At 38.6% G+C, this 13170-nt stretch overlaps 1 protein-coding gene across 1 annotated transcript in view; it reads left to right on the top strand.

Annotated features, from left to right (window-relative positions):
• Positions 1-13170, top strand: part of LOC126195243 (microtubule-actin cross-linking factor 1) — a 503782-nt gene that overhangs the window by 287442 nt on the left and 203170 nt on the right. The window contains exons 24-28 of the mRNA XM_049933770.1: positions 2609-2692; positions 4958-5200; positions 7448-7557; positions 8426-8697; positions 9975-13141. Of these exons, the coding sequence (XP_049789727.1) occupies positions 2609-2692; positions 4958-5200; positions 7448-7557; positions 8426-8697; positions 9975-13141 (3876 nt within the window). The remainder of the gene's footprint in view (positions 1-2608; positions 2693-4957; positions 5201-7447; positions 7558-8425; positions 8698-9974; positions 13142-13170) is intronic.

Here is a 13170-nt window from a genome sequence, read left to right as displayed (position 1 = left end):
TTCATGGCACAAATGCAGTGGCATAAGCTGCAAATGAAAGTACTTAGTCTAAAATCCATAGATATAAAGACACAGTTGTACAAAGAACAATACACAATGATACGTTGCCAATGTTGGAGACTTTCTCTCACACATCGCCCCTCCCTCCTCCTACCCTTTTCCCATCTCCCTTATGTGCTCATGTTTATAACAATGAAAACCATCATGTTTTGACAATATAATTTAACTAGATGGATAAAAAATCTACTCACCAAGCTTTGGTGGAATACTCATATAAAAGGAGGTTATAATTAAGCAAGCTTTCAGACCAAGTGGCTTCTTTTTCTGGCAGAAGGATTGAAGAGCAAGGAAGAGGTCTGAAAGAACAGAACTGGAGAGATCTAGGAAAAGGGGTAGATTTTGGAAAAGTCACCCCAAACTGTGGGTCAGTGGAGGCTTACTAGACAGGATGTGAAGGAAAGACTAATTATTGGGGACTGGATGAGATATGAAAACCTGAGAGCTTCAAGGTGGAAGAAAGGGTAATATGCAATACAGAGGTTACTGCTAAAACAACATGCACGAGTTAATAGGATTGAAAAGCAAAGTGCATTGTACGTAACAGAGGTAGGAGGGGGACAGCGAAAAATACACTGGTAAGAAAATGAAAGATGTAGAAGTGAAGGAGGGAGTAGTTACTGTGAAGAAATGTTGAGATAGACGAAATTAACGGGGACGGTCACAGGAGTAGGAGCCATAATGTTGGGAGACGGATGCAGGAGCAGAGTAGGATCTAACAAAGATATTGCGAAGATTGAAAAGCTACTCTTGGTGTGAGAGCAAAATCTCAGAAAGAATAAATCTCATTTCAGGGCATGATTTTAAAAGGAAGTCACAGCCTTGTCGAAGTAGCTGATTAATAAATTTCAGACCAAGAAAATACTGAGTAACAGGTGATGTGCTCCGAAGTTGTTTTTTGGAGGGATCAGCAGAATGAGGACTGGATACGGTGGCCTTGGAAATCTGCTTTTGAACTAGGCTGGTGGGGTAATTATGCTCAGTATTGGCTGAGGTGTGGATGATGGTGTATTCGTGGAAGAGTTGGGATCCAAACAAATGTGTTTGCCTTGAATACCAAGGCTTTATTCATGTTTATCATTTTTCTTTGTTGTTTGGGAGGGAAAAAGTGACAAGAGAGAACATACATTGAGAAGCAATTCACCACACATTGTCTTATTTGATGAGCAGCATGTTCAGCTACTTGGCATCTACCACTCTGCCTGAATCTGGTGATAGGTCAAAAAAAAAGAAAAAAAGTCCTAAGACTCCACTAATCAAGCCATTATCCTTTTCTTGAGCTCAAGTGCTGTGACTTGGAACAAAGGTTTTTCAGTGAGTCCTTTTGCTTCCACATTCTATGGACAATATCCACAACTCGCCCTCAACATGTACACACATGTGACAGTTGCTGACATAAAATTATGATGCCATTTTAGCTAGCATGATGGTTTGATTGATTGGGGTGGATGTTTCTGATGCCGTTTGTAAGTCACCCATAGATGTGATATCATTAAATACTGTAAATATATTTGTGTGTGTGTGTGTGTGTGTGTGTGTGTGTGTGTGTGTGTGTTGGAGGGGGGGAGAGGGGGTGGGGTTGTACTGGAAATTTTTTTTTTTTTACAGCTTCCAAGTTAGTATGTGTCATCCTTCTAGTTTGTAGCACTGTGTGCTTTCTGAACTGAAAGATGAACATGAACTTTCTATAAGCAGCCCCATCTGTTTTCACTGAAACTCATAACAATATTCTGAAAAGCATAGATTGGTACTCTCTGTATGGAGGAGACATTGAGTCGCAGTCAGGCACAACAGAAGGAACTGTCGAATTGTTTTTGTACGTAGTGGTTCCATGCATTGTGACTATTTGATTATGCATTTTTTTGCGTCTAATATCACATAAAATTAACAAATCAGCTTATTTACATGCCTTTTTTCTCTTACTGACAGGTATCTAGTTAGTAAAAATTTCATTCCATTTAATTAATCTTACTATATTAATGAAGTATTAAATTGAGTTAGTAAGAGTGGTACTGAGTAAAGTTTGACTGTGTAAAGCTTTGCTTGAGATGAAACATTTTGGTATCTAGTTCCAAAGAGTTGCAGCATAACAAGAACAGATTGTTTCCTCTTGAATAAGTCTAGAAAACAGTCTAAAATGGAGACTACCCAGCTATGAACAGAGAGGCATATACCGGACACATTTGCGTTAAGGTTCCTTATCTTTGTTTTCTTTGCTTGATTGACTGTTGAAAAAATAATGGATTGTGATTTTAGAAATATAGTGGTTAACACTCACTTGAGAGTTCCATTTATTTATGACATGAACATATTCATATCATTTGGTGAAACGATTTACATCAGAATTATAAGGGATACTTGCTTCGGGAAATAAAGCAGTTTTTTTCTTCTAGTCAAAAATTTTTGAAAGGTATTCCTCATACTGCAAAGCTGCTATTAGCTCTTTCACTACTTCGAGTAAAATTATGAGATAAATAAAGAAATAATTTGTACTATTATCTACAGAAATTAAAATTTTTAATTTCATTAATTGTTTTTCTGTTTGTCACAGGTGCTGTACAACAATGTATTGGAGAAAGCACCAGCAATTGAGCAGGTCAATGTTGTTGGTGGGCGATTTATCCGGGAAGCGAAGGTGAGTTTTATGGCACAACACAGGTAATTGGCTAAGTTTTATATTAGGTTTTCAGATTACTAGTGATGTAGAAAATGCAACATGAGGCATCAAAACACCAGGCAGCTGTTAGAGACTGTAGTTATAATTCTACAAGGTTTTGAGTCCACCTTCATGTTTTGAATGTGTGTGGTGTGAGTGGATTTACTATTTGTAAATAGTAATTGTACATACTATAACCTATACAGATATCTAATGCCATATACCTACTGACTCTCTGTTACATGGCTTTAGAACTTAACTTCAAAAACATTTTTGTGGGTAGTAGTAACATTCTGTTAATATTCTCAAACATAACCTCATTATTATGATTACTCTTAGGGAAACACAACACCTATGTTATTGCTTTGCCTGTCAGTTAATTGATATATGGTGTAATAGTGGGTGAGCTAAAATAATGTTAGATGCGTATTTGAAGATAATGCTAATCTATCAGGCACAATATTTATCATCATGTTAACCTTTCTTTCTTGTACATCAGTTCAGTTCATGTGGAGTCTAAATGTTCAGTATTCTAAATCACCACTTTTTAAATTTATTTTTGATCGTATTAGTCAGATATCATCTTCCAAATGATTTATAAAATTACAGAGACACAGAATGGCTGGCCTTTATGCACCCCATGAGGTGAAATTCCAGTACTGCTGATAAAAACATAAGCAAATTAAAAACAAAAAACTATGAAATATGTCTGCTGACAGTACTGGAATTTGGTTTCTCCAAGATAATTAGTGGCAAGCCAATCTAGTTATTGATGATCTGTCTTTTTGCAATTTATAAAAATGGTATTTCACATTTTTAGACCGATGTATTATTCAGTTACATCAAAATGCTGACACTGTTCTGGAAATGCCACAAATTCTCATTAGCGTCATGCAGTACACTGATACTGTTGGCATGATCAGATTGTTTACAAGTGATTTGCATTTTTCCCCTTTCACTGTGTTTGCTCTTTGATTATATCTATAGGAGAGTGAAGTATAAGTGGTGACAGATGTTTCCACTATGTTGCACTCTTCTCGCTTGCTTGCTGCGAAGAAGGAACAAACACAACAAGGTCATGAGGTCATAATTCATCCTCCTGTGTACACAAAATCTATTCATGATAACAAAATAATTTTGCTGTCAGGAGGGCGGAAAGGGGGGGGGGAGTTAAATAAACATAATTATTTTGTGAATGGTGGCCTCTTGCACTGCAGAAATGAAATGTTTAAAAAATTAAATAATACACTGTGGTCCATAAACTTTGAATTTTACATTTAATACCAGAGTCTTCCTTCATTCGAATCCTGTATTTTTTATTTTGTGCCTGAGATTTTCTTCACTTCATAATTTTAGCTTGTACACTCATTGTTTTGGCTTAGTATTTTCAAATTTTCATACACTTCTGTTCTCATTCATGAAATTTTTAATGAACTTGTTCATTATATTCAATACTGTATAGTGTTGTTGATCATTTATGGATATTGTGGTATATTTCTTGTGTTTGGTGATGGTTTCTAGAATGTGTTTGGGATTTGCACCATCTTCCCACTCTGTCTTCTTGTTTTTCACAGTTTTTATGAGTATATAACACATACAAACTTCAAATTATGTGAAAGTGTAATGATTTAAAATTCTTTTCAGTTCAGCACTTACATTGCTGTGTATCAAAGTCAAACTCGCAAGTTCTACCTACTGCATCAAAATGCGTAGCTTAGAAAGCTGATAGTTAACAACTAGCCAAACATTTAACTACTGTTTTGTCATTAAGAAATGAGTTACACATTTTCATGCAGTTTTATTATTCCTGATGTAAAAACATTTAACAGATTATATAGATGCGCTCCTCATGTGACAAAATTGACATTCATAAAGAGTAGTTTCGTAATTTTGATGGATATATCCAACAAATTCTTTTCAGTGATTGTTGCTTTACATTTAAATTCCTGATATATATATATATATATATATATATATATATATATATATATATATATAAACTCCTGATAATGTACATTACAGTGCAGAACAGTCTAAGAATCAATGCAAAGAAAATAAAGAGAAAAGAATGAGAATTTTTGGATTTCACATGAGGATCACTGGTTCATTTTTTGATATATGTCATATTGGGGAAATACATTGGGTGGCACTCCATATTCATTCATGGGTTGGTGATGGCATGACTGACTGAGGTGAGGGGCCAACTAACCTGACTAACATGCGGCCGGCCCCGCACACCCGCAGATCTACGACCTGCGCCTGCAGCACTATGCGTCGTGGCTGGTTGATGAGGTTCACCCAAGCATGGACACAGTGATTGGGAGAGGCAGATCCAATGGAGACAATCGTGCTGACCGCATTCCTGGTGCAACTGCTGTTGCTGCGCAGCTGGATGCACTCAACCACCGCTACCGAGCACTGCTGTGTCTGCTGTACGATCGATTGAAACAGATTGCAACTTTGTGCCCCAATGAACCTTCAGTGCAGGTAATTTCTGTGTATGTAATTTTGTTTATATCCTATGTTGTAGTTTGAATAGACATGAAATGTAATGTGGAGGGCCAAGGAAAAGAGATTTCAGATTTTTATTTGTTGCAAGATACAAAAGATAGAAACACATTTGCAATGTTTATGGGCATAGAGTAGCTCGAAGTATTGAATCCTCTGTGTAGAAGTTCAGTATGAACCTGTAGTAGCATTGTTGTTTGTCAGTAGGAAATTACAGACAATAGCACTGTATGCAAATTATGAATAAATTTTTAACTGAAACTATATTCCAGTGTGTGCTCAACAGGCAGCTATTTCCTCATAATAAAGAAATTTAATAGTAACACCAAAAATTCATAGAAGATTATTGTAACTGCAAATGGAAAATTGTAGGTTTTCAATACCTTTTGGATACAAAATTATTTAACATATGTGAAATGTACATTGCAAGCAAGCAATTTACTTGAAGTTATTCAAGCAAGGGTTTTCATATGGAGCCATACAAGACACAGTTAGCACAATTGTGACATCCTGCTGACAACAACATGCAGTTCAAATTTGCACGAGTTTCTAGAGGATGTGAAAGTCGAAAATTTTGTGGAAATATTTTGTTTTCTGGCTGACTCTATATTAGAACTTTATGGTAAAATTAGTCACCATAAAATCATGATTTCTGGTTTTGAACATGCTATTATAACTATGAACATGAAAGTGAATCTACACTTCGTAAAAAATTAAACCTTTGAAGTATTATATTTTGAAATTCAATAGATTAACACTAATAGTTATTAATTAGAGCATACACACCAGTATATATTTCTAGAACTTCTTTGAGGGATTTATTGGCAAGTTTTTTCATGTATTTTCGCAACATCGTTTATAAACATTCGGTCCCCTTTTTCCTTGATTAGGATTGTATAATTTGGCATCACTAAACTTTTAGCTAAATTTTTCAACAATATTGTGGAAAGTATAGAGGAGACACTGAGTCACAGACAGGCAAAACAAAAATGCTATACGTTTTAGCATTCGGCCTAAAGGCCCTTTTCTGAAGTAACACACACACCTACTTACCTTTCACTTTTACGTTCACATTCACACCAAGTGCCAGAGTCTTCTTTTAACAGTATTTGCAATAGGAAGAGGCTATTTCACTGTGCCCTTGACACAATATAACGTTAAGTTACAGCCTTGCAATTTCTTCAGCTGACCAATTTGTACACCACCCTCTCGTAGCCAGTTATCATCGACAGAGAAAGAACAGTCAATCACTTTTTGAAAAGTTTTATTTTTTAGAAACTCAGCATACTTAAGTTCTTTTATTTCTTTTTCCATAGTTTTTAATTATTGTCACAAACCTGCATTATAGCATTTACTGCATTGTTTAATATTATGGTTTCTTCTGCTTGTGGTTTCTGCATTAGTTGTACTTTTTTTATGGTAGCTTCACTTCTGTGCTCTAATTTCTCATTATTGAGCCCATTACTACCGCCTAAATCAACTCTGTAGCTGAAACAGCTGAAACATGAGCCATCAGTTTGCACTTCCGAGGAAGATTCAACAGCTCACTTTTCAGCGCCCTTTCATAAACCGAATCAGCAAGATGTATTGAGTACACATAAGCATTAACAACTGAAAACAAACCATCTTTTTTAAAAGCATTTATCCATTTTGATTTTTGCCTCTTTGTTGTTAGGAAATATATGAAACTTAATTCCAAACTTTTTTGTTCTCTGAAGTTCTTACTATACCTTGTGATAACACAGAATCCATTATTTTAAACCAGAAATAATTCAGAACATGTTCTCAGAAGCCCTCAATACACTAATAATGGTAGCACAACTTTACATTTAATTGATAAGAACTCACACTTACTTGTACTCACTCAAAAATGGAATGACATCACAATAAATTAATGGCAATGACGAGCTACTGAGTAGTGGCTGGGTGGGTTACCCTATCAGTAACACAGCATACATACCTGTGATCCACACCATGTATTCTAGTAACCATGATTCCAATCTCTCTTCTTTTTAAATACCTGTTGCCCACTGAATGAGTTAGCTATACAGAGAGTGGTTGCTTTTTCTCTTTACCTTATGAATATAGTTCCTTATTTGTCCTTCAGGCTTTTTCTTTCAACTTATCTTTTATGTCATATTCAACAAGAAAATGAAATGAGGCATTCTTACTATAAAGTAAATTATGATTGCTAATTCATACACTTATTACTTCCTCATCTTTCAGGTACTGGTGTCACAGATGGAACCAAGGGACCTCAAAACATTCCGAACAGAATTTAATATATATGAGTCTACGGAAGAATCTCAGTTTAACAGCAGACAGTATACTACAAAGTAAGAAATATGTTGTCAATATCGACATCTATATGTTGATTTTAATAATTGTACTTGCCCATTATTGTAAGTAAAGAAAAACACTATTGAAACCAGTCTATTGAGCGTCATAAATGATTTTCAGTTGATGTGGTAGAAGCCATTTTTTCCCCTACAGAAGTTGTGCTTATGCAGTAAAAAATTCAACAGATACCCAAATCAAGGTTTATGACATGGCACAAAAATGTCAGTTTAACCTGAATTCGATTATGAACTACTCTAAAACATGTGGTAGTCTTGCACAAATGGAAAACTCAGTTGCTTGTAGTACATTACTTTAAGTATTTCAAATTTGCTTACTAATGACAGGGTAGCCATTGGCTTAGTGCAATATTTCTCCTCTATTTTAGGTAACACTGAAATGAATAATCAGTTTATTTAATTTTTTTTGTGTGTTGGTAGAGCTCCCCTTTTAATTCTAAGACATTTGTTTTCTTGTTTAGTGGTGGCGGTGGCTGGTCGAAAAACATTACTCCCTCCCCCCGTTCCTCCCCCTCTATGTAAACCCCCCCCCCTCCAAATCTTCTTCTGAATTGGATGTCTCTGAGCCATGTAGGTTGGGCTCATGATTGCAATCATTGGCTCAGTTGGTTTATCATTTATTTTCATAAGAATTTTACATTGACAAAGGTTACTTCTCTCTCTCTCTCTCTCTCTCTCTCTCTCTCTTTCTCTCTGCTCCCCCCCCCCCCCTCTCTCCCCCCCTCCCACCTCCTGATTTAAAATCATGATACAGAAGCAGGTACTTTTTTTCTTTTGTTGCAAGTAGACATACACCTTTAGAGACTGCTTGTTTCATTTTAAGGAAAAACATAATAAATCATTTCAGGTACCAAGAGATCAGGGATGGCAGCAAAATCACGGTGACCACACGAGGATCTCGTGATGGATCACCTGCTCCAAAGAGACAGGCAACAGAAGTAGATGGAGGTCGTCCAGGTGTGGGAGGGACCGATGGTAGTCCTAGTCAGACTGTAGGAGTTCCTAGTAGCAGAGGAAGCAGCATGCATTTCTCAGAAATTCGATCTTTACGTAGGATTCGGCAGGCTGATGAGGGAACAGATGTTTCTGATCTCCTTGGAATTACTGATCCTGCCACAGGTAAGACTCCTTTTCCGAGTTCGTTTTTCATATTTCATATAAATAAATTGCATGTGTTTTGTTAATGACTTGACTGCTATGTGAGTAAGTACCACGCTGAAAACACAAGATCTAAGTTTTAATTCCCAGTTTGTTGTAGAAACTTTTCTATCAGAGTTTCATCTCAGTACATTGTGAATATGGAGCAGCATTAGTAAATCTGTTTAGGGGTTTTGATTCCAGTTCAAAAATCTTGTGATCCCCAAACTTTTGTGGGTGGACCAGTTATGAAGTTGATGGCAGGAAAAAATATACTACCTACAGTAAGTCCCACCCACTCGAGCACTGGTATTTAAATCGACCTTCAGTTTGATATTGGCTTCAAGATGGAAAACCTCTGTGTTTTGCTGGATTTATGTATTACTATTTACGTCAAGAGGACAACACTAAATTGTTTCGTAAAATATGAAGTATATAGAGACTATTATGAATACAAGGTGCACTGTAAACAGTATTTTCTTTTGCTCAGCCATATGTTCTGCCACTGGATAGTCAATAACTTTTCTGTGGCCCCAAATAAGATTTAGCTGTTGTCACTTTCCTGATTACCTCCCATGATGACTCGAGCAAGTTGGCATAGCAATTAGCTACTGGCCTCACATTTGGGAAGGTGATGGTTCAAATACTTGCATAGTCATTCAGATTTAGGTATTCCATGTTTTGTGTATATCACTAAAGGTAAATACTAGCATGGCTCCTTTGAAAAGGACAAGGTTGATTTCCTTCCCCTGTTCTCTCCCATTGAGATGATGCGCTCTGTCTCTAATGAACTCATTGTCAACAAGATATTTAATTCTCCTCTTTTCCATCTTCATTTTTCTTCATTATTATTATTATTTGAATAGTAGCAATATTCAGTGTATTTAATTATAGATCACTTAATGCAGTGCTTGTTTCATGGCTGTGAGACAGTATTACAATAATTATATCAAATAATTTTGCACATGCTGTAGCATTTCAGTTCATACCTGTCAAGTTCACATTTTGTGTTTAAACTGGATTCTTGTGTGTATTTGGTGCTCAGTTGAGGAAAGGTTTTTGTGATTTTTTAAATGTATGTTTGTGATTTGCCTTCTTCCTGAGAAACAAATACAATAATTAAGGCAACTTTTGAACCAGTTATCTTTCAGTTACTAATCTGCAGTAAAGATCTCTAGTCTTGGTCAATATAAATTAATGGATTACAACTTTTGGTTATGTAGTTCCCTACGTATAACTAGCCACTTATACTGTGGCAGGTCGTGTACTGACAGTGGGTGAAGCAATTGCGCTACGTGTGCTGGATGTCCGGTCAGGCCAAGTGGCAGGGACTCCACTACAGGAAGCTGTAAAATGTGGTTTGGTGGAACCTGCTTTGGCCACCCGTCTCCTCGGCCCTTGTGGTGTTGGTCAGCTGTCACTGCTGGAAGCTATCCAGCGAGAACTAGCAGATGCTGAGAGAGGGGTGCCATCTACGGGACCAGAGGTAAGGTACACAAGGTCTTTGGGAACAGGGGCGAGCGGGGTTGTTGCCGGGCTGCCACTGTCATTGTCAGATGCACTAGCAAATGGACTGGTGGATGATAGTGATGGCCGTGTGCTGGATCGGTGCTCTGGTGAGTGGCTGACTCTGTCCGAGGCAGTCGCTCGTGGTGTACTGGATGGTGAGGTGCGTGAGGTGGTGGACGCTGCTGCAGACGTACGCCTCAAATTATCTGCTGCCTTAGATCGTGGTCTTATTGATGCCAGTGGTCACTATCACCATGGTCTATCAGGTGAGGTATTGCGATTAAGTGAAGCACGCCGCAGACGACTCGTCTCTCGTGCTGCTACACTTAAGGATGCTGTCGATTTGGACCTACTGGATGAACGTGGCTGCATTTGGTCACCAGCTCATCGCAAGCGTCTTACACTGACGGAGGCTGTGCAGTGTGGCACACTAGATGACAATTGGGCACGATCAGTAACAGACACACGGTCTGGAGAACTGGTGACACTTTCTCAAGCACTTCGCGATGGCATTGTATTACCAGATGGTGCTCGCTTTGTTAACACTGATGAGGGTGCTGTGTATTCCATGGCAGAGGCAGCCGATCGTGGTCTCCTTACTTCTGTTGCTGTAAAATCCATTTTTGACATTGATGGTTTCAAGGAACCTGATGGAAAAGACTTTGTTAGTTTTAATACAGCTGTGTCAAAAGATTTCTTGAAGATAAATCGCGGTAAAGTTTCTGTTGTTGTTAACAGCAAGACTGGGGAAGCAGTGTCAGTTCCTGAAGCAACAAAACGAGGACTAATCAGAGCTGAAGTTCTCGAGATGCTTAATCGACCTATTGGAATCTTTGATGGTAACAGAGAACTGAATGTGCTAGAGTCTGTTGCAAGGGGTAAAATTGACACCAGATTGGGATTGCCACTTGACACAAAAACTGGAGAACCAGTTGCATTTAATGAAGCCGTGAAATGTGGCCTAATCAATGCGGAAGGTGCAGCATTGTTGCTCAGCATGCTTACAATCACTGTAACAACACAAACAGTTACAAAGACTGTAAAGAAATATGTCACTATAACATCATCTGGGACAGCCACTACAGCAGAAGTGAGCTTGGCATATGGCCGATCTCCACGTATGACATTACAGGAAGCACTCATTCGTGGGCTTTATGATGAGAAAAATAGAACAGTTCGAGACCCAGAATCGGGTAGAATTCTGACACTAGAAGAGGCTGTCGATGCAGGATTGATTGCAGCTGAAAAAGTAGAAGTTTGTGTAGATGGAGCATTACCAGATAAAATGGATTCACTTCGTAAACAAGAGTCAGTCCCCAAAGAAAATAGCAGCTCTCCTTTTAGAGATCGTGTTCCCAGAACTGTGTCAACAAAAACAACAGTGGAGGAATTAACAGTTGATAAAAGTTCAACGAAAGTGACAGTCATTGAAAAAGAAGATAAATCTTTAAGGAGAGGAGAGTTGGTTCGTGAAGATTCATCAACTTCTCCTCAGAAAGTAAAAACTTCTCCGATGGAGGTAGATGTCCATAGCACTTCTCCTAAACAAGCATACCCTGATGAGAAGATTACCGTCTCTCCTAAGAAGGCTAAAATCCATCCTTCGCCAACGAGACATATTCCAACAGAAAGTGATTTAACTACGTTTTTACAGAAAGAAGCATTACAGTCATCTTTAGAGAAATTCCCTCCTTCATTGCCAGCCAGATATGGTGATACATCACCTTCGCATGTAAAGAATGGCACAGAGCAGCCTCAGCCTCAGCAGCTTATAAAAGATGAAATGGGACAAGACATGGTTTTGGGACTATCACAGGTTCCCCGTGATCAGTCTGTTAGTAGACGAGACCAGGCAACAGTCCCTAGCACACATACAGCAACATTAGAATTGAAACCTACAGATGAACTGCACTTGGAGCAGCATACACAGGTGTTTGAGCTCCCGCGGGATGGATGGCTACTGTCTGAAGCAATAGAGCGGCGACTGTTTGATCCTGTGACAGGGCTTTTTATTATTCCAGGTACTGATAGGCTTGCTTCTTTTGAGGAGTGTATAAAACTGCAAATAGTAAATCCAGAATCAGTCACTGTCATTGATCCCAACAACAAACGACATCTGACTGTAACACGTGCTCTGGAAAAACACGTGCTCGATGCAACGGGCCATTATGTGTCACCAGATGGGAACAAGATCACTATGAAGGAGGCTGTTGATCATGGATTGGTTATCTTGGAAGGAGCTACCCCAGTTGTGTCTACTCAGTTGGACAGCAGTAGTGCGTCCTCACGGCGACTAATTCAAGTGACTAAAGTTAGTGGTCGCCCAGACAAAGTGGAAGTGTCAGAATCTGTAACAAGTTCCGGTCGTCCCCACACATTTAAAGAGGTGTGTGCAGATGTTCATGATATAGAACCTCTACAGGTTGCACCTGGTATTGTGTATGATCCATCATCAGCACTAGTGATTTTCACACAGACTGGGAAGACTGATAACCTTCTTGCTGCAGTAAAGGAGGGTAAGATTGAACCGAGAATGGTCAAAGTTAAGGATCCGTACACTGGAAAATCCCTCAATATCAATGAAGCTCTGAGAAAGGGCTTCATCGATAAGGACACAGGTGAATATAGAGATAAGGCTGGACGCCGAATTCCGCTTTCTGAGGCATCCAAATTTGGTGTAGTGGCAGTGATGGGAGAACCCCTCTCTGTTGCTCCTACTGCTGAGCAGTTTACTGTTTCAGCTGAAGTAATTCCAGCAGATGGTGTCGTGAGGACCAGGACAGCAGTTGTTTCGACTTCCATTGTGGTGAGAGACCCTACAACAGGAGCTGAGCTGACTGCCGAGGAGGCCGTGCAGCGTGGCTTGCTATCGCCAGAGCAGGTTGAACAACTCGCAACCGATGCTGGCCGTTTGAAGGTATGCTGTCCGTCAACAAAAGAATAATA

Source organism: Schistocerca nitens, chromosome 7 (assembly GCF_023898315.1).
Source record: "Schistocerca nitens isolate TAMUIC-IGC-003100 chromosome 7, iqSchNite1.1, whole genome shotgun sequence".
Taxonomy (NCBI): Eukaryota; Metazoa; Arthropoda; class Insecta; order Orthoptera; family Acrididae; genus Schistocerca; species Schistocerca nitens.
Note: the sequence above shows the minus strand (reverse complement) of the source record. Positions and strands in the feature narration are given on the sequence as shown.